Source organism: Limulus polyphemus, unplaced genomic scaffold (assembly GCF_000517525.1).
Source record: "Limulus polyphemus unplaced genomic scaffold, Limulus_polyphemus-2.1.2 Scaffold7554, whole genome shotgun sequence".
NCBI lineage: Eukaryota > Metazoa > Arthropoda > Merostomata > Xiphosura > Limulidae > Limulus > Limulus polyphemus.
Window position 1 is genome coordinate 857 of NW_013673164.1, and position 19993 is coordinate 20849.

The 19993-nt window shown below is 35.8% G+C and overlaps 1 protein-coding gene across 1 annotated transcript; it reads left to right on the forward strand.

Annotated features, from left to right (window-relative positions):
- The first annotated feature begins 18953 nt into the window (after window positions 1-18953).
- Window positions 18954-19488, forward strand: LOC106474700 (splicing factor 3B subunit 6-like). The gene has a single exon (XM_013935392.2). It carries the CDS (start codon window positions 18993-18995, stop codon window positions 19359-19361), a length of 369 nt encoding a protein of 122 aa, XP_013790846.1. The 5' UTR covers window positions 18954-18992; the 3' UTR covers window positions 19362-19488.
- Window positions 19489-19993: the final 505 nt, after the last annotated feature.

Consider the following 19993-nt stretch of genomic DNA (forward strand, 5'->3'; position numbering starts at 1 on the left):
CATAATCATCATGACACTGCTATCAACATTGAAACTGTATGTAAGTTATTTATGGAAAAGTACCCCAGAAGAATGGAGCGTGCTAACATGTTATTTCAATAGAATATAAACGGACATATATGATAGCCAATGACTGAAATAGCTAATACATACTATTGTTGTGCAGAGTTGTTTAAATTAGTAACTACTTTACATGTAGATAGTACAGTACTTTACTATAATAAAACATACATATTTATGTTAATTTAAGTCTAGCTCCCCATGTAGTGTTATAACAAAATGATGATTTGTTGACTTTCCATTGGACGTTTGTGTTAAAGGGAAGTAGTTTTATATTATGTTTTACTCTATACGTATTTAATGTTATTATTCTTGAGTAAAACCGTCGAATGCTTTTACATGATTAAAAAAGTGATACCGATTATTTTTGAACGAGATCGGTACAATTACCCATCTTTTAAAAGGAAGTATTGTCTTAAATCTATACACAGGCATATTTGTATCTGAATAATGTGCTCTCGTTAACGATAAATATTTGGTTAATCACAGCATACTCTTGCTCAAAATAAATACAGGGTGTCCATAAATTATCTGAACCATTTTAAAAATTAATAACTTCAAAAATATTGTAGAGAGAACACTTCGGTTTTACTTAACTTGATGAACAACTCATAAATGTTTTTCCTTATCTTAGTATATTTCCACATGTGCACCGTTTGTTGCTCGAAGAATGTATAGGCTTCCTGTATCTTCCTCCAGGTGTTGTTCAGATTCACATTCCTTATTGCGTCGATTATTCTGTGACGATGATCCACGACATCACACACACAGGCATCGAATATACCTGATCTTTCACACCCCCCCCCCCATACACACAAGAAAGAAATCCAACAGGTTTATGTAAGGGTAACGTGGGGCCCATCGTGTTGGTCCATCTCTACCAATCCATCTGTCTGAGAATGTGCTATTCAGCAACTCTTGGTCGTCAAGACTCTAGTGTGGTGGAGCACGGTCTTGTTGAAAAAGACGGAAACACTTTATGAGTTGTTCGTCAAGTCAAATAAAACGTTTGTACGAGTTTGGACCAATATCTCCATATGTTCATGTGCTTGTACTTTAAGTTAGCCAATATAAGGCGCCATACGGTTTCTGCATGCGTAGAAATAAATGATTGGGAAAAAAACAATATTTAGACTAAAGGTAAGTTTAAAGTAACTTTCCCATTAAACATAAAAATGCTGTCGACTTCCAATTCACCCAAAATCCCGGCCCTAAACTAAAATCATTATTAGATAATAATTACATAGGATCACACAATACCAACGTCATTTATAAAATAACGTGCAATAACTGCCCAGAATTCTACATCGGAGAAACAGGAAGAAAATTGGAAAGCAGATTGACAGAACACAATAAAAAACCGTCCCATGTTTTCTACCATTGCAACTACAAAATAAACATGGTAATTTTAAACATAGAACCAAACATCAATAAACGCAAAATAAAGGAAGCTCTCTTAATTGGAGAAAACAGCCCTACCCTAAACCAACACTCTGGGGTACCAGGATATCTTTACTAAGCTCCTGTGACGTGACCTCTTTGTTCCATGTTGCATTTATATATATATATAAATTCCTGTGTCTATGTAAATTACTTGTACCTGATAATGATATAAGCTTACGAAAACATTGTGCATTTATAATAAAGTTTGTTTCACTACCCACTCAAGCTGTCTCCAAGCCTTATAATATTGATTAATTGTTATTTTCAAATGTTTCTTGATAATAATGCTTTGTTTTCCAATATATCAATAAATACAAGTAAGTGACATTTTTGAGTGCAGGTTTTGATAGTCATTCTGATTTAGGATGTTTTGTAGAAGCAAATCTCTTTATAAAAGGTCATGTAAGTAGAGCAAAAGTTGTAGGTTCTGTTAAATAAATATTGTAGAAAGTTACATCTGTCAGGCCGAAAGAAAATACAAGTAAATGTCTTATTAAGATTGATAGTAGAAATAGAATAGTTAATAGCTATGGGTAACAAAAATATCTATAAAAAAGGTAGAATATTGTTACGTCTCCGTTTGTTAATTGATTTCCCGTAAATTCGTTCCGACGAAACTTTAGCGACACAAGTCCTTTCTTAAATAAAACTGGTTTATTCTTTCTGAATATAACTTTACGATACACTTAATTTCAACAGTCGCGCTATAACAAACGATATAACAACGAACGTTAACTTCAACAATACTCTCTGACTGCAGATCAATTACTCACTACCTACACACATTGTCCCGTCACGTTGTGAACATCTTATATATACCAGACCACCCCCAATCCAGTAATCTCCCGAAGGTTCGAGAAAGAAGTGGCGTGATACTAGTCACGTGACCTCGCTGACGCAACAATATTAATAGCTTCAGTCCCGCAGGTGAATTTCACGGAAGGGTGTCGGGAATTGAGATAATCAAGAAACTGTGAGATACGTTCTTTATTGCGAAAAGTAATTAAAGTATCGTCAACACTGTTGTAGTAGACATGGTTGAAGTCTGCAGGACACGTGTCAAACTCATGGTGACAATAGAACGAACTGGCAAGCAATGGGAATGCCATTATACTACTTCTAAGTCTGAAACTGAACTTCTGACAAAATGTCTGGTCTGGGTGGTTAGAGTGCTTGACTCGCAATCTGTGGGTCTCGTGATAGAAACCTGTCGTCAAAAAGCTCGCTCATTCATCCTTGGGATCGTTATAATGTGACAGCCAATCCCACTCTTCTTTGGTAAAAAAGTAGCCCAGCAGTTGGCAATAGGTGCTGTCGGCGAGCTCCCATCCCTCTGGACGACAGTTTCAAATTAGGAAAGGTAGGTGGGAGTTCAGAGAGGTGAGAAAATGAGCCCCTAAGGGCTTAGGAGATTATAGTTATTAGAGAATTATTAGAAGGGTCGGCTGCCCTTTTTGTTTAGCTGCCGTGAAGATTACCGAAAAACAGGTGCAAGACCTTAAAAGAAAAGGACCTGTTAGCGTTCTTTTCGAGAAAGAGATATAAAAGACAGACACTTAACAGAATGAAATAAAGAACCAGGAAATGTAAGAAAGACCAAATAAACCGAGAGAGACAAAGGAACAAGTAATATGCTGTCAATAAGAACCAAACATAGCTCTAAATATGGTTTAATTATTATAGTAATAAACAATAATTTATTATGTATATCAATATAAGTCAACTCTTCATATAACCTTGATAAGGTTGAAGGGTTAGTGGAGTGGACGTATAACATAACTGTAAAAAGTGGTCCACAACAAAGTGACGTCACAATTAGGCTTCATCAATTCGTTAGGAATCTAAACTCAACGGCGAAAGAGGTGGAATTAATCAAAATCCAACAAAAAAGAAGCTGGATTGATCATTTCCTTAGAAATCAAAACCCATCAACGAAAGAAGGAATCACATCAACAAAAGCTGAGGAAAGAGAATAAGTTTTCTTTATGTTCTTATCTTGTCTAGTTTGTTTTTGACAGTGGTTCAGCTAATTTTTACTGTTTATAAATTCTGTGACTCGTTTTTTTTTTTTCAAGAGCAGAGAATTAACACTAGCATACATGAGGATTGGAAATCATTGACGAAAGTCAGTTGGTACATAAATATAAAGAACTGGATATAACATAGTAGTAATTGGAAAAAAATATGAGATACGTGAGGATTTTTTGAGGCGGGAGTTATCATGGTAACGTGAAGTGTTGGAATTTGAAAATAAATGTTTGAAAGCAGAAGTTGAAAATATACGTTTAGACCTAGAGCTAAAAGATAGACATAAGCAGAGAGAGTTAGTGTTGATAATGACTGGAAAGCAGGTAATTCTGATGATAATGCTGATATTATAATTATATTTAAGTATTTTCGTTACTGCAGTTATATTGTTCCTCATTTTTATAGATTACTAATGATGGAACCTTTGTTATTTTTTGTGCCCTTATATTCATATTGCTAGCTAATGATTCGATTATCGAAACTCATCCAATATTGTATCCATACCTTTCCACAGCGGATGTGAAGCTTGGGGAGAATGAATTAAAATGAAAGATGTAGAAAATGGAAAATACTGTATTTAATTAAGATACCAGACTCCACAAATTTCCAATTTTATATTTTATTATTATTGGTTATGATATTGAATGTAATTTATAAATTTGCAAAAAAGAAAAGAGTTACCGAAAATATTTTCCAACGGTTCACTGTAGCTTCTTATAGAGCAGTCGAACTGTGTCTAAAAGTACATTAGGCCCCTCGATACTAATCTTCATGCAGCTTTGGAAGCGTGTCTTTTCCCATCTGGTTTCTCAGCTTATTTAAAATACGGTTCATGCTACTGAAAGCACGCTCTACTCCAGCAGTCGAAACTGGCACCACCACCATCAGGCATTCAGTTCATTTTTTAAGACTGTTGTAACCGATAGTTGATTTCCCCCAATGATGCACAACATTTTTATCTTGATCTTCTTGCTCCTTTACAACGTACTTGAAGGAGCTCGAGTCAACCCACATGGTCACAGCATCCAATCCACCAGAGAAGCTACATTCTCTCTTCACATCGTAATATGTCAAAGTTTACACTGACTGGACCGTTTGGAAGGAAGCACATACGTCGATGAGGTAGACAATATGATAACTGAATCGGTGATCCATTTGTATAACGTTTTTGAAGGTTTGACTTTCTGGCTAATTATCAAAAATGGGCCGAGCACCAAAAGCCTTAGTTTTAAGACCTACAACAGCTATAGCTTTACTTATATAGGAACACTGAGTCTGTCTCTAAAATGTGCTGTCGTAGACACCACAAGCTAAGGAACTGACGACAGGTTCAGGTTTTATTTTTTTGCAAAACTTCGCTGAGATCAGATACTGCACATAAAGCCTCACCCAGAGCTGCTAGGGTAACAATAAAACTAGATATCTCCATTTCCAGCAAGATACCTCCTGCTAACAATGCTAAATCTGCACCATCTTTGTATAGGTGCTCACAGACCACCATAATTGACCAGTAACAAGTTAATACGACATGAACAGATTTGTAATTACTGTTTGTTTGTTTGTTTGTTTGGAATTAAGCACAAAGCTACACAATGGGCTATCTGTACTCTGCCCACCACGGGTATCGAAACCCGGATTCTAGCGTTGTAAGTCCGCAGACATACCGCTGTGCTACTGGGGGAGCATGTAATTACTAATCCTTGAATTTTAAGTTTAGGTTTTTCCAATGACGTCTGAACCTCATGTAACACACTTTCATGACTTGTGGAAGAGTGAATATATGTCTTTGTTGACATGAAGAACCCTCTGGACAGACACGATTTTATTTCTAGCGCTGGTTTAGGCTAAAGATAAAAGATAGGCCTTACAATATACATAAGGAATTTCCCTTCCTGCTTTCTCTGAAAGTCGCTTACGCTCACCAATTATTTTTCATGAAATTTTTTCATATTCTCCAGGATTCTTTTCATCAGCTCTCTGTCAAGTGAACCCATAATGGTTTCAGAATCAGTGCTTGCTAGATCAGTAATTCTCAATAATTTTTTTCTTCACTTCACCACAGTCAGACAACTGGCTCACATTGTTGATATCTGACGATTTTTCAGCCGTTATAGAGTAATAATTGTTATTTAATTCAGAGTCATCTAGAACTTCAACAATGCAGGTCAACAGATCACAAGCTGTAGCTTTGCTTACATATTCTGAATGGTCGCTTTGATTTTCCACCCATTGCTTCAGAGAGTATTCTTGTATCGTAAAAAGATGATAAATCAAATGTTATGTGAGATTTCTTCTTTTTCTAAGAAGTAGACACTTCTCCCAAATGCAACCATTGTTTCCCTGTTGCGACTACATTCCATGAATCGACTGATGAACAAGTAAACTACGAACCGGTCTTTTTAAGACCCTCTTCACGAAGTTTGTGCATTGCTTGAGCATGAACATGTTTTTCGGACTTAGAATGTTTGTTGTAAACGGAGTCGTTATGAAAACACCACCTGTCCTATGTAATGTATCTAAATCATTTTTCAAAGATTCTCGGCAGTATTACAAAACGCCCCTCCAAGGGACGTATCAAAGGACGGCCATTTATATTTCTCTTCCCACTTCCTCTGGTATTTAACCGAAGTCGATGAAGAAGGTAAGAAAGGGTTGACGGATGAACATCACTCGGCTACTTAACTTCAGTTTGTATATGTATAACTTCAAAAGTATATGTTGAACATGAAACCATCAAAGACAATCTTCTACATCTGATGGCAAAATATAGATGGCTATAATATAAAGGCAATGAATTAGCATAAAACAATTAAAATATAATCAAATACGCCTTCATAAAGGATACTTTGAAAACACTTAAAACATTTTTCATATTTCAAAAATATACTTTACTTCTTAGGAGAGATTTTCTTCTGAAAACATCAAGATATACTGTTTAAGCTATCTACTCATTAAAGTTTACTGTTGAAATTATGCAATAATATAGTTCTACTCATGTGCGTCCGCAGGAGAGATGGCAAGGGGGCACTTGTCCCCTGGAAAATAAGAAACATAATTCTTTCTTTATTCATTCAGCATATGTATATGAATTTACAAGTTTTTTATTCACGACATAATTTCATACTGCTTATCACTTAATTTTCAATTCTAACAAAATTCGCCTGTAGCTAAATATCGAAAAACGTCGCGGCTTCTTGGACAATAGACATAGCAATTCTCACTCAAGACACCAAACAGATCAATGCAGTCTCGCGGACATCCCCTCAGCCTTGACACAGTGCTATCGGTATCAATATATGGCCACCTGCCAGTAATACAGGCAGCAGGTTATCAGAGGCTGATGCAGTCTTGCAGACATCCAGTGAGACAGTGTGGTTGGGATCAACCAAAATTTACTATTATGGACTACACATAGCTGCAAGTCTGCAGCATGGCTTAAACTAACCTTACATTTTTATCCCATCAAATCTGACTGTGGGAGCTTGCCTATTCTCTTGACTGTAATGACAAAACTTTGAAGGCGGGTCTATCGTTCCTCGACTTTGTCTTTACCAAACCCCTGGAAAATTTTCTGTGAACACCATAATTCTATTGTTTAAATTGCCAAATCATTAAGGTCTACTATTCAGTTCTGTTATAAGAGTTTTTGTGTGTCACAATTCCGGTGAAATTCTCCATATGTATATATATATATTCTAAAACTAGATGATATATAGTTTAGATAAAATTTACAACGAGACATAAAAATCCCAAACGTTCAAAAATAAGACCATCTCTTTACGAGTTTGACCGAAATATAGAAATTTCTAAAATCTCTGAAATGTTTCATATCAAAAATACTCATCATGAACCAAAGGGTATTTTTTCCTCCAAAAAACTAACTAACAGTTCGACAACTTCTAAATAGGACAGAAATAGTCTCTAGCTTTCAACAGCTTCTAAACAAAGTGGAAGTAGTCTCCAGATTCCAAAGGCTTCTACACAAAGAGAGGTAGTCTCCAGACTCCAACAGCTTCTAAGCAAAGCAGAAGTACTATCCAGATTCCAACAGCTTTTAAACAAGGTGAAGGAAGTCTCTAGACTCAAACAGCTTCTAAACAAGGTGGAGGTAGACGCCGGACTTAAACAGTTTCTAAACATTATGGAAGTACTCTTAAGACTCCAACAGCTTTTAAACATTATGGAAGTACTCTCCAGCCTCCAACAGCTTCTAAACAAGGTGGAGGTAGTCTCCAGCTTCCAACAGCTACTAAACAAATTGGAAGTACTCTCCAGCCTCCAACAGCTTCTAAACAAGGTGGAGGTAGTCTTTAGACTCAAAGATCCTCTAAATAAGATGGAGGTAGTCTCCAGACTAAAACAGCTTCTAAACAAGGTGTAGGTAGTCTCCAGCTTCCAAGAGCTACTAAACAAGGTGGAAGTACTCTCTAGCTTCCAACAACTTCTAATCAAGATGGAGGTAGTCTCCAGCCTCCAACAGCTTCTAAACAAGGTGGATGTAGTCTTTAGACTCAAAGAGCCTCTAAACAAGGTGGAGGTAGTCTCCAGCCTTCAACAGCTTCTTAAAAAGGTGAATCTAGTCTCCTGATTCCAACAGCTTCTAAACAAGGTGGAGGTAGTTTCCAGCTTCCAACAGCTACTAAACAAGGTGGAACTAGTCTCCAGATTCCAACAGCTTCTACACAAGATGGGTCTAGTCTCCAGACTCAAACAGCTTGTATGCAAAGAGGAGGTAGTCTCTAGAGTTCAACAGCTTCTAAACAATGCGGAAGTACTCTCTCTTTTCCAACAGCTTCTAAACAAGGTGGAGGTAGTCTTCAGACTCACACAACTTCTAAACAAGATGTAGCTAGCCTTCAGATTCTAATGTCTTCTAAACCAGGAGGAGATAGACTATGGAGAATACAATCTGAAAATTAACACTGCCCAATCGAAGGTCATGACAGTCACCAAGGAAGGTGAAAGAATTTACATCTACTGTTAAAGTACTCTTCGTGAACAAGTCACGATCTTGAAGTACCGGTACACAATCATCAGCAAAAAACGTAACTGTGACAAAAAGGTTCACTCGGCATGGAAAGAGTAGTAGTCAGGCCCCTCACATCATTCTGGAAAGAATGGTCACTTGGAAAGACCATCAAGATGAAATTCTTAAACAGGATGGACTGGCCAGTAGTAATTTATGGTTGCGAGAGTTATACACTTAAAAACAGCACATCAAAGTGTTGGAAGCCTTTGAAATGCATGGCTATTAGAGATTATTGGGAGTAAGCTGAACTAAAGCAACAAAACAGCTTAAACAAAAAAAAACTCAATAACTGTCAGATTGTTTTGTATGGGCCGGATTCTTTACATTAGGTGTCTATGACTTGTTGGTGATAAATTTCAACAATAAACAAACAGCACACAGTCCACTTGTTTTATAATAATATTTTTAAACAAGTCAAACATGTATACAAATGTTCATTACACTGTTGATTATCACAGTTGTATCCAGAACTTTAAATAATTGTCTCATTTCCATCAAAGTCCACACATGCTCGTTCAATTACTTTAAAATACAATCGACAAGACGAATTATTCTTCTCTACTTTGTTATTACAATACAGTCTGTGATAATTTCACCATAAAAACTGCTACTATATGCTCTTTATGGCTAAACTCAAAATCACGCAGCCTAGATCTAACTTATCAAACTAACTTTTATCTAGAATTTTCAACTCCCTACTAGATATCATGATGCAATAATACTCAATTAAAACAACTAGAAAACTAATAAGGTTCTAGTAACATGATGCAATGGTATAACAACCACCAATTCATAACTACTGAACTACACAATGTATGATTCGTAAACTATTACCCAAAAAACCTGGGATAAACTATCACTTCTAAACATAACTAAATTTAATATTACCACTATATAAACTATCTTAATCATAACACTCGCATTAAATATATAAACTGAAACAGTCATTACATCTAACATAAACCCCTCATCAAGAAAAATTCTTCCAATATTCTTATACTGTATATTAAGATTATTTTTAGTTCATGCACAAAGTCTACTCATATAGTCTGTGCCAACATTTGCAGTTCCCTTGATGGCCTCAATAACTGCACCTGTTATATTTTATTCCCTCATGAAGTACCTCTTCAACAGACTGGTGTGGTAGATCTGGATCTTCCTGTCTACTTTCACTGTGTAGTCCATTTTTTTACTACTTCCTGCATTTCAAAATGTATATACCACTGCAATGTGAGTTATTATTTTCTATAGGTAGCAGAACCAAGACCTTCTGTCCTATCTTCAAACGTTGATTCTTGGCCTTTTTGTTATAGAAGTGCTTCTGACGGTCTTGAGGTCTCATCCAGTCGTTTTCTGAGGTCTAACACATACTGGTATGTGTTCCTCACTTCTGAGTGTTTTCTCCTATACACAGTTCTTTAAATACCTGCATCAGGCCTCGTACTGTTCTTGATACAGTAACTCGAAGGGTGAAAATTCTATACTCGCATGTGGAACTTCTCAGTAAGCAAATAATACTGTCTGCTGGTACCTATCCCAGTACATCCTGGTACATCTTCTTCACCATGCTCTTTAACACTCTATTGACTCTCTCACAAAGGTCATTACATCTGGAGTTGGAGAGGGTAGTAAAGAGCTGCTTAATATTGATGAGTCTGCACACCCCTTGCATCAGTTCTGAGGTAAATTGGGTCCCTCTTCCTCAAGACTTCTTTTAGAAAGCATACTTTACATAACACTTCCAGGAGGGCTTCTGCTACTCTCTCCACCTCCATCTTCGGCAGTGCTAGGGCTTCTGGGTAATGTGTCGCATAATCGACTATTGTCAGCACATACAGGTTGCCCTTGTCAGATACAGTTGCTAGTGGTCCATTAAAGTCCACAGCTACTCCGGTGAATGGTTCTTCTATTAGAGGCATCTCACTCAGCGGCACCTTGGCTACCTTCCCTTTAGGTATCATCCTTTGGCAGATTCGTAATGCCAGAAAAACACGAAGGTTCAAAAAGTCTTGATAGAAGTGTATAAAACCCTATAACCCGAGTGCTTTCTTCTTGAGGGGCAAACTTTTTTGCCCCAGAAGAAGAAGAAAGGTCCACCTTTCAAAAACGCTTGGATTATAGGGTTTTATTCAATCCTTTGGCAGATGTCACGACTTGTAGAATCTGGTCACATCCCCGATGATCACCAGCCAAGGGAAATTGCTGGTGTTTCTTTCTGCTGTCTTCTTTACTCCTAGGTGTCCTATCACAATCGACTTGTGAGCCAACTTCATCACTTGAGTCTGGTATTCTTTTTGTACTATGATATGTTTAACTTCCCCAGTAGAACTGCTTTCATAGATCCGGTACAGCACTACTTTCCAGTCCTCTATTCCATATGTCCCTACCCCTTGATCTTGTGCTCAATTTTCTCCATGGCACTGTCACAAAGTTTCTGCAATGAAGAGTCCCTCTTCTGCACTTCCTTTCCTTCAGTTCCCATAGATCGACATTTGAGATGTTACATTTCAAGACTTCCAGGGGCTTGATATCTTTCTTTCCTTTTATTTTCTTGAGTTCTTGTGGTGACTGCAGATGCCTCATCAATCTGCTTTCTGTGTGGTTCCTCCAAACTTCTACTGCCTGGTATGTTGCCAATCACCAAGTCATATATAGGTGCCTTTAAACACATGGTCTCAAGATCTCCAACATATATGGAGTGTCCACAATTATTCTTGCTATGGAAAACTTTCTCATTGTCCCATCAATCAGCACACACAGATGTACCTTGCCCATCATCTGGTCATAACATACTAGACTGGTTCTCACTACCGCACTTCTGCACCCAGTGTCTCATAGGATTTTCACTTTCTAGTCCCTGACATAGGCTTCACCTACTGATATATTGTGTTTTGTCAGCACCTCTTGATATTTGTCACCTGCTCAAATCATCACTGGCACTGTTGACCTGTTTGCTAACTTGAGCTGACTATCAATCATGCACTGATTAATCATTGTAATAGCACTTCCTTCTTGCATTGAATGTGATGAGTTCTCTGCATTCTGTTTCTTGCAGCAGCGTCCATGGTGACGGTCACTATTTTCTTGTTTCTTTCAAGAACCATCTTTGTAGGTAGCTCTAGCTGCTTTATGTTGAAATTTCTGCTATTACTTCCTGGTGACAGGCTTGCACTCACTCACAACGTGTCCCATTTTATAACAACTATAGCATCTCTTCTCCCATTTGTCTGTTGACTTCTTGTCATCTTTGGTGGCATCCTGCTTCTGGTCAGTTAACCTTGGTTTCGACTTTGACTGGTTATCCTTTGACTTGCCAGTTATACTCCCTCATAAGTTTCCATATACTCTTATACCAGCTTGATCATCTCGTCCACGTTTTTGGTGCTTCTCTTTTTATGAACTGTGGCAATTGAGCACGTGATCATGAATCATTCACACATTATTATATCTGCCAATCCTTCAAACTATCTTCACAGTTAGCCATGTCAGTCCACCTTGTAAAACATTGCTGTAGATGTGCCATAAAGTGAAATACAGTTTGTCCAATGTCAGGTTTGACTTCTCTGAACTTTGGGTGAAAATCTTCCTTGGTAAGTTCATAGCATTTCAGTAAACCCACTTTTAACTTTTCATAGCCCATGTAATCTTCTGATGTCATGCCCACATACACATATAGGCCTTTTCCTGTAAGAATGCGGCTGAGGCAAACTGTCCAGTCACCTTTGTCCACGTTCTGACTTTGTGTGAATCTTTCATATCTCTCCGTGAAAGCATTCATACTGTGTTTCTGTTCATCAAATTAGGATAGCTTAGATCAGCTAGCCCCGACTCCATTGTCGTTCTTGAGTCCTCTGCCTTTCTGTTTGGACAGCTTGGTGATCTTAATTTCTGCTCTTATTCTCTTTATTTCCACTTTTCCCCTCTCTACGTTCTTCTTTCTCAATATATGCTTTTATTCTCTCTATTTCCAGTATCTCCTCTCACTCCTTTACTTTTTTCTCAACTTCGACTTGTATTTCACACTCACATTCTTCTTGCAGTCTTTCTCTTTCTTCCTATCTTCTCTCCACTGTTGATGCTCTTCTTTTTCTAAGTCTTGCTGTTGTAGATCACTCGTAGATCACCATCATTGAGCCCAAGTCACTCACCCCTCTCTATTCACTTATCAATAGTTATATAGTGTGGCTGAAACATCCACAATGTTTTCGTCACCGCTGTAGCTGTGCATATATAGGTCTACTGCCATTTACCACTGTAGATCCTGGCTGACTCGCCACTATCAGGTTTTGATGTATGGGCCAGATTCTTTACAGTAGGCGATAAATTTCAGCAATATAGAAACAGCACACAATCCACTTGTTTTAAAATGATATATCAAAACAAGTCAAACGTATATACAAATGTTTGTTACACCACTGATTATCACAGTTGTATCGAGAGCTATAAATAAATGTCTCTTTTTCATCAACGTTCTCACAAGCTGGTTCAGTTACTTTAGAACACACTTTTACAAGACGAATTATTCCTCCTGCTCTGTTATTGCAATACAGTCTGTGATACTTTTACTTCAAAGTTGCCACTATAACTCTTAATTAGATAATTGTCTCTTTTTTTTCGTCAAAGACCACACAGACTGGTTCAAATATCTTAGAACAAAATTGATAAGACGAATTATTCTTCTCTACTCTGTTATTACAATATAATCGGTGATAATTTCACTTTAAAAACCGCCACTATGCGCACTTTATGGCTAAACTCATAATCACGTAGTAGACAAGAAAGCAATCCATCATTCAAGTACAATTCAAATTTGAAATTACATCTTAAAGTTTTGTTATATTACGGTTTACAAAACACCATACATTTTCTCCAAGGCGTGTAATACACTTCCAAATCAACAAAGAAATGAAATGTTGTGTAAACACCTTGAACGAAAAATCTGGATTCATGAATATCATTGTAGTAATGCAACTAGAATAGCATTTTCTGTGGTGCTGATATTTGTCTACAATGTACACCAGAGGAACTAATAAGATATTTTATTTTTTTAGAAAATGAAATAAGTTTTATTTTTGTTTAAATTGCATGTGAGTATAATAACAACTTAGTGGTTGATATAAAAATAAGAAATATATTTTCGATATATTGTTTACTATTCTGAAATTTACAGCTTATACGAAGAGTAAATGATCTTATTTAGAGTTTCGAAAAACAAAGCGTGTTGTTTTCACATGCTAGCGGGAATTATTGACTTGTCAGAGACTGTATCAAAAGCTGCTTTATTACATACATATGTATATATATTTACACAGAGTAACTTATAATAATTAAACAGTATAGTGATGTGTGGCACACTGTTATGTTTGCGGACTTACAACGCTAGAATATATCGAGTTTCGATATCCGTGATGGGGGGGGGGGCAGAGCAGAGATAGCTCATTGTGTAACTTTGTGCTTAATTACAAACAAACAAACAAGCAACTTTTACTTCCGGAATGGGAGGGCAGTGGTTGTTATTAGGTAGTCCCTAACTTTGTTAGAAAGTAAGGACAGGCCCGTAAGCAGAATATTTGAAAGAGGGGTTCTTATTTGTGAGATCAAAAGCCAACACATATCGTGTGAATCACAATCAGAATACAAAGCATACTAATGCTACGGGAGTCAGGGAGCTTACGACTATTTGAAGCCAAAAATGCTAAATCTTCATCAGAAGAATGTAGATTTGTGGAAAACGTTAAATACCACAGACAACGGTGCTATAACTATATCAAAATGTTTTATTTCAAAGAAATAGGGGATTCGGCCGAACCACCCCTGCGTACCTGCATGGGATAAGTAGCTACTCTAGATTAAAAATAAACAAAAAAATATTAATGTAACTGTAATATATATATAGAAGAGTGCTTAAAACAGAGTGAGCCTAGTCTTATTACAGTATATATGTTCATACCTTTCTGTTTTGTTACATTTAAAAAGTATTAGGAAAAGAGAATATTTTGTTATTCTTTCCATTTAATGGGGCTAATTCTATCATGCCATTAAGGAATGTAAATTTCAACTCTATGGTAATGCTTCACTGATTCCTGTTGACAATTGAATGAGCCAGGGTGATAATACTTATCGTTCTTTAGAATACCCATATACTTGTACCAAGGGCATGTCATAAGCATTCTGCTTAAATGAATATACTGGTCAAATTCAGGGTCTAAAATAACTGGGATGGTATCCCATGCAGTGTATTAACTATATAGAAAGAAGCTAGCATACGGTACCGGTATATGCCAAAAGAAATAAATTTAATAGCATTCCACAAATAAACCTTGATAAAAACAATGTTTAACACTATATATATTAAGTTTTGTTGTCATGCCACAGCCCAAAAATCATAGAGAATTGTTAGTGGAGCAAAGAGTTCACATAAAAGCTTTACGTGATGCTGGTTTGACTCACCGATAAATTGCTGCAGACTTGAAATGCTCCCTAAACACTGTCAAGTAAACCCTAGATCGTGAGGCCGAGACAGGTAAATTTGAAAATAGGAAAGGAAGAGGCAGAACACCGAAACACAATGACACTGATGTTATGTTTTTTTTTTTCATTTATGCAGCCTTTAGGACAGAAGAAAGACTACCACTGATCTCAATCTTGAGATAAACGACCATGTACCAAATGACAGAAAAGTGTCCAGATCTACAGTATCAAGAATACTCAACGAGATGGAATATTTGGTCGTTTAGTAATTAAAAAACCTTTACTTCGATCTTCAAATATTGTCAATAGACGGAACTTAGCTAAAAAGTACAAAAACTGAACTGTTGATATCTGGAAAAGGGTGATATGGACGGATGAGTTCAAGTTTGAAATATTTGGTTCAAAGTGTAGTTTGTACGTCCGGTGGAAGAAAGGTGAAAGATATTTACCTCAATGCGTAACACCTACCACAAAACATGGGGAAAACAGTGTGATTGTTTGGGAATGGTTTGTTTGTTTGTTTTTTTTTTGCTGAGGCAACAGGAGATACTTGCAAAATAGATAGAATAACGGACCAGCGCAAGTACCATCAGATACTGATCCGTCATGGTATACCAAGTGGTTTGTGTATTATTGGTAAAGGATTCTCCTACCAAGAATATAATGACCCCAAACACACATCCAACCTGTGCAGATATTACTTAGCTAATACAAAAGCTCCTGGAGTCATTCAAATGATGCAATGGCCCCCCACAGTGCCCCGATCTCAACCCAATTGAGCAGATCTGGGATTTGATAGATCAAAAACTTGACAAATCAAAGTTATTTCCAAAGAAACTTTATGGGAGTATATTAGAGAAATTTGGAGTAAAATCCCAAAGGGCACTTTGATTACATATGTTGCAATAATGCTTGAAATACTGTCTGCAGTTATTAAAGCAAAGGGGAGACACACAAAATATTAACTGTTTACTGAACTCAAGCACTTCAACTGAGTTTCTGTTGTACTAAATATGAAGATTAATAAAATTTTGATATTTCAACTGTGATTTACCTTCCATTGTTCTTTGAAAATAGCCTGAAATTTAATTTTTTTACTTTGTCCTAACATTTATTGTAAGTAATATCAGTTAAGTGTATTAGATGTACAAATGTTTTGCACAATGTCGATTACGTATTTGTATTTTGATATGAAAACAAAGTACTGCAGAAATGATTCTAACATGAAATAGCAGAATTTGGCTAGCATATAATTATGAATTGTACATTTAATAGTGAAATTTGTTGATTATGCTGTAGATAGATATGTTCCTGCAGTGTTCTTGAAACTAATTCACTGTAGTGCATTGTACTCAGTTAGAAAAGTCAGGCCTACGTCCTTGGTATTTCTCTACTTAATCATGTTTGTAAGATTTGTAAAATTATCCACATGGCCGTTTTGTGAACAAATGTAATATTTTAGGTATTGAGAGAAAATTGGATTTATATATTAATATTTTGATTTGCTATTGTAAATGCTGATAGACTAAAATTATTACGCAATTGTAAATTTATATAAGTTGAAAAAGGACCATTATGCGTTGTATTGAAGTGTCCATGATGGGAAAATGTACTAGTCATGAAAATTTAGGTCTGTACATGGTAGAGTAAGACGCACAGTACTTACAGTACATATTGGACATATATTATAGTATGCGGATTAGACAAAGCCAGACTAATTAAATAGTAATGAAAAGTGACACGTCTCATTTGTTTTTAATTATTTATGTATTTACCCATACATTTGACCTGTTTAAAACCTACAACTTTATTTGCACATGAAAGTTTATATAATTTGTAATTTCATAACTTGTCATATTTTTTCTGAAGTTAACATTAGTTAAGTACATCATATCAAATATAAACATTATTTTCATGCTTTAATCTGCACATGTCTTGTACTACACCGATAATATATGATTTTCATGTAAAACATAATGTATTGCATAATTAAGTAACCTGACTTTATCATGTCGACATTCAAAGGTGAATCCCAGTATGTGGATTGATATTTGGTATTAATAGCAAGGTGATCTTGAGAACCAGTGTTCTAATGAGGAGAATATTAGCATTTCATTCAAAAGATTTTGTTCTGATTACAGAATAATAATATTAGTGAAATATTTTAAAACTGGGTTTCATCAAGATGATAAATTTACAGTATCATGAGAAATTATTTTTGTATATTTCTAAAAAGAGTCTGGTTATGTACATGAGTTAAGCTGCAATACAAATTGGAAGGTTGTAGCAAAGTTTTTCCTACACTTCAAGCCTTTAATTATAAAACCTTGTAGAGACTCTTTGGAGGGAAGACCTCAGATGCAAAAAGATCTAGTAGTAGTAGGGGAGGAGAACATGACCATTCAATCTTAACTAGGTAAAAGGATAAAAAGGTAGTCTTTAAAAGACTAAAATTGCTAAATTTATTCTCTTTAGATCTAGGACAGTTATGTAATGCATCTTTGATGAAGTAAGTGTAATGATTTGTGTTACTTCTTTTGGACTTCATGTTGTATTCTTTTTCAAGCATTTGTATAAATTTTTGCCACAAATTATCAAATAAAATTTCTTAATTATATTCATCGACTTCAATTAAAGAATTGTTACGTATCTGTTTGTTTGTTAATTTCCGGTAGAAATTCTTTCCGAGGAACTTCAGCGATACAAGTCCTTTCTTAATTAAACCAGTCTATTCTTCCTCGATACAACTTTTAGTACACAGTAGTTTCCACAGTAGGTACGTTTCTCGTAACTTTAAGCTTAACGACTTTTATAATACACGCTATAAATCACAGCGATTCACAATCTCGATATCAAAACACACTAGCTCGAAACAGAATCGTAAATTACCTGGAACTCTTTTCATTCAATAATACCGCAGGCTTACACTGCCAGGCTTATATACTAACAAAGAGGCGTCTCGAAAACACGCGGAGTTCTCCGATCATTCGAGAAATTTATCACGTGTTACCAGCGTCATGTGACTTCCGCTGTCGTAACAGAATGTTTGAAGGTGCAGATTCATAAATAACACTCTTCTCCACTCCATATAAAATGGCATGACGCGCCACCTTTTGTCCATTGGCAACAATATTTGAGATGTATGTTTTTCTGTGACACATAATAAACACCGAGGAAAAAGAACATATTTTAATCTTAAGATTTCTCTCTGCTCTAAAATCCAGTGCATTATTTATATGACAGGTCAGATATGTGTGTTTTTCGCGATTTTTGCACTAATTTCTAAGTTAAAATCAGTTTTAGATCATCTTGGCTTGGTAAATTTATCAACATAAAATAAAATCATTCAAATGTCTAGTTTATATAGAAAACGACCATAAGTTGTGAGGTGAGATGGCCTTGCTATTGTCAGTTACACTGGCGGGATTCAAGTTGAACATGTAACAATGGCGGCCGCTTGCGCATGCTGAAAATCACGCGACTTCTAATCTAGTGTTGTTTATATCTGTGTTACAGATAGGCTAAATCGTAGCTAAAATTGCGTTATTCTCGCTAAACCTAATCTAACGTTTAAAATGTTTATACCAGAAAGTCTTAATTTAATACTGCAATCTTAGTATTAATATTTACTAATCTTCTTAAATCAAACTAATTATTTTGTTTATCCTTCTAAGAGTGATAGCTCGCCTTCTATTTGTTATTTATTCTTGCTTAAACACACTAGAAAATAATGTGACAAGCCACCCTATTTAACACAGCGATCGCGGATGGCTAATAGTAAAAGTACTTCGAAACTGAGAGTATTTGAGCATATTTATAAATTTAATTAAAATGAATTAAATAATATTGCTTATTTCACATTATTTTATTTTTAAATGAATCAACAGAGCGCCCTCTTCCTACATTTCTTCCTTTAATCATATATATTAATCAATTAGGCTTACAATTATAGAAAAGGAAAATGGCAATGCAAAGGAAAACAAACGTAAGACTTCCGCCCGAGGTAAATAGAATACTCTATGTTCGAAATTTGCCATATAAGATTACAGCCGAAGAAATGTACGATATATTCGGTAAGTATGGAGCTATCAGACAGATTCGTGTAGGGAATACCCCCGAGACTAGAGGAACGGCTTTCGTTGTGTATGAAGACATTTTTGACGCAAAGAATGCATGTGATCATTTGTCAGGCTTCAACGTTTGTAATCGATATCTTGTGGTATTGTACTATCAGTCGAATAAGGCTTTCAAGAAAGTTGATCAGGATAAGAAAGAACAAGATATTGAAAGACTTAAAAAGAAATATGGAGTAAACACAGAGGAAAATTAATTGTACTTATTGAAACATGAAGCTTGAAGTTGAAAATGAAAAGTAAATAAATACACTTTTACCCAAATGACAGTGAACTGATGTGTGCGTTTTTAATTTCATGTACAACTACAAGTCTACGTGTCATGTAAGTTGTAACAAGGAGATTCATTTATCATAGACACTGTACTGATCAGCTGGAAAGGAAGGAAACTATAAAATATAATTCAAAAAACTGAAGTGATTATATGATTATGAATATCCATTTGGTTAGCTGTTTTTACCTTTAAAATGTCCCAAATTAGTTAAAAGCTGTGGAACTTGGAAGTTCAGAAACTAGTAATACAAGTTTTATAATTATTATTATATGTCAATGTATTATCTGTTTTATTATTTGTGAACGTGTAATCAAGCCTAATCCATAAATTTATTCAGTCTACAGAGAGTTTAAGATCTCACCAAAAACATTTGGACAAGTGCTTACAGCATAGTTTAACTGTACTTCATGGTGGAATTGGTTATGTTCTTGAGCTGTGTAACAAAGAGAATTCCAAAGTCAAACAAACTGCTCAACATTTCATTTCAAGAAATTAGTTAGAAGAGGTAGCTTGCATGCAAAATACTAAAGGTCGTACATCACAATCTAATTGTTA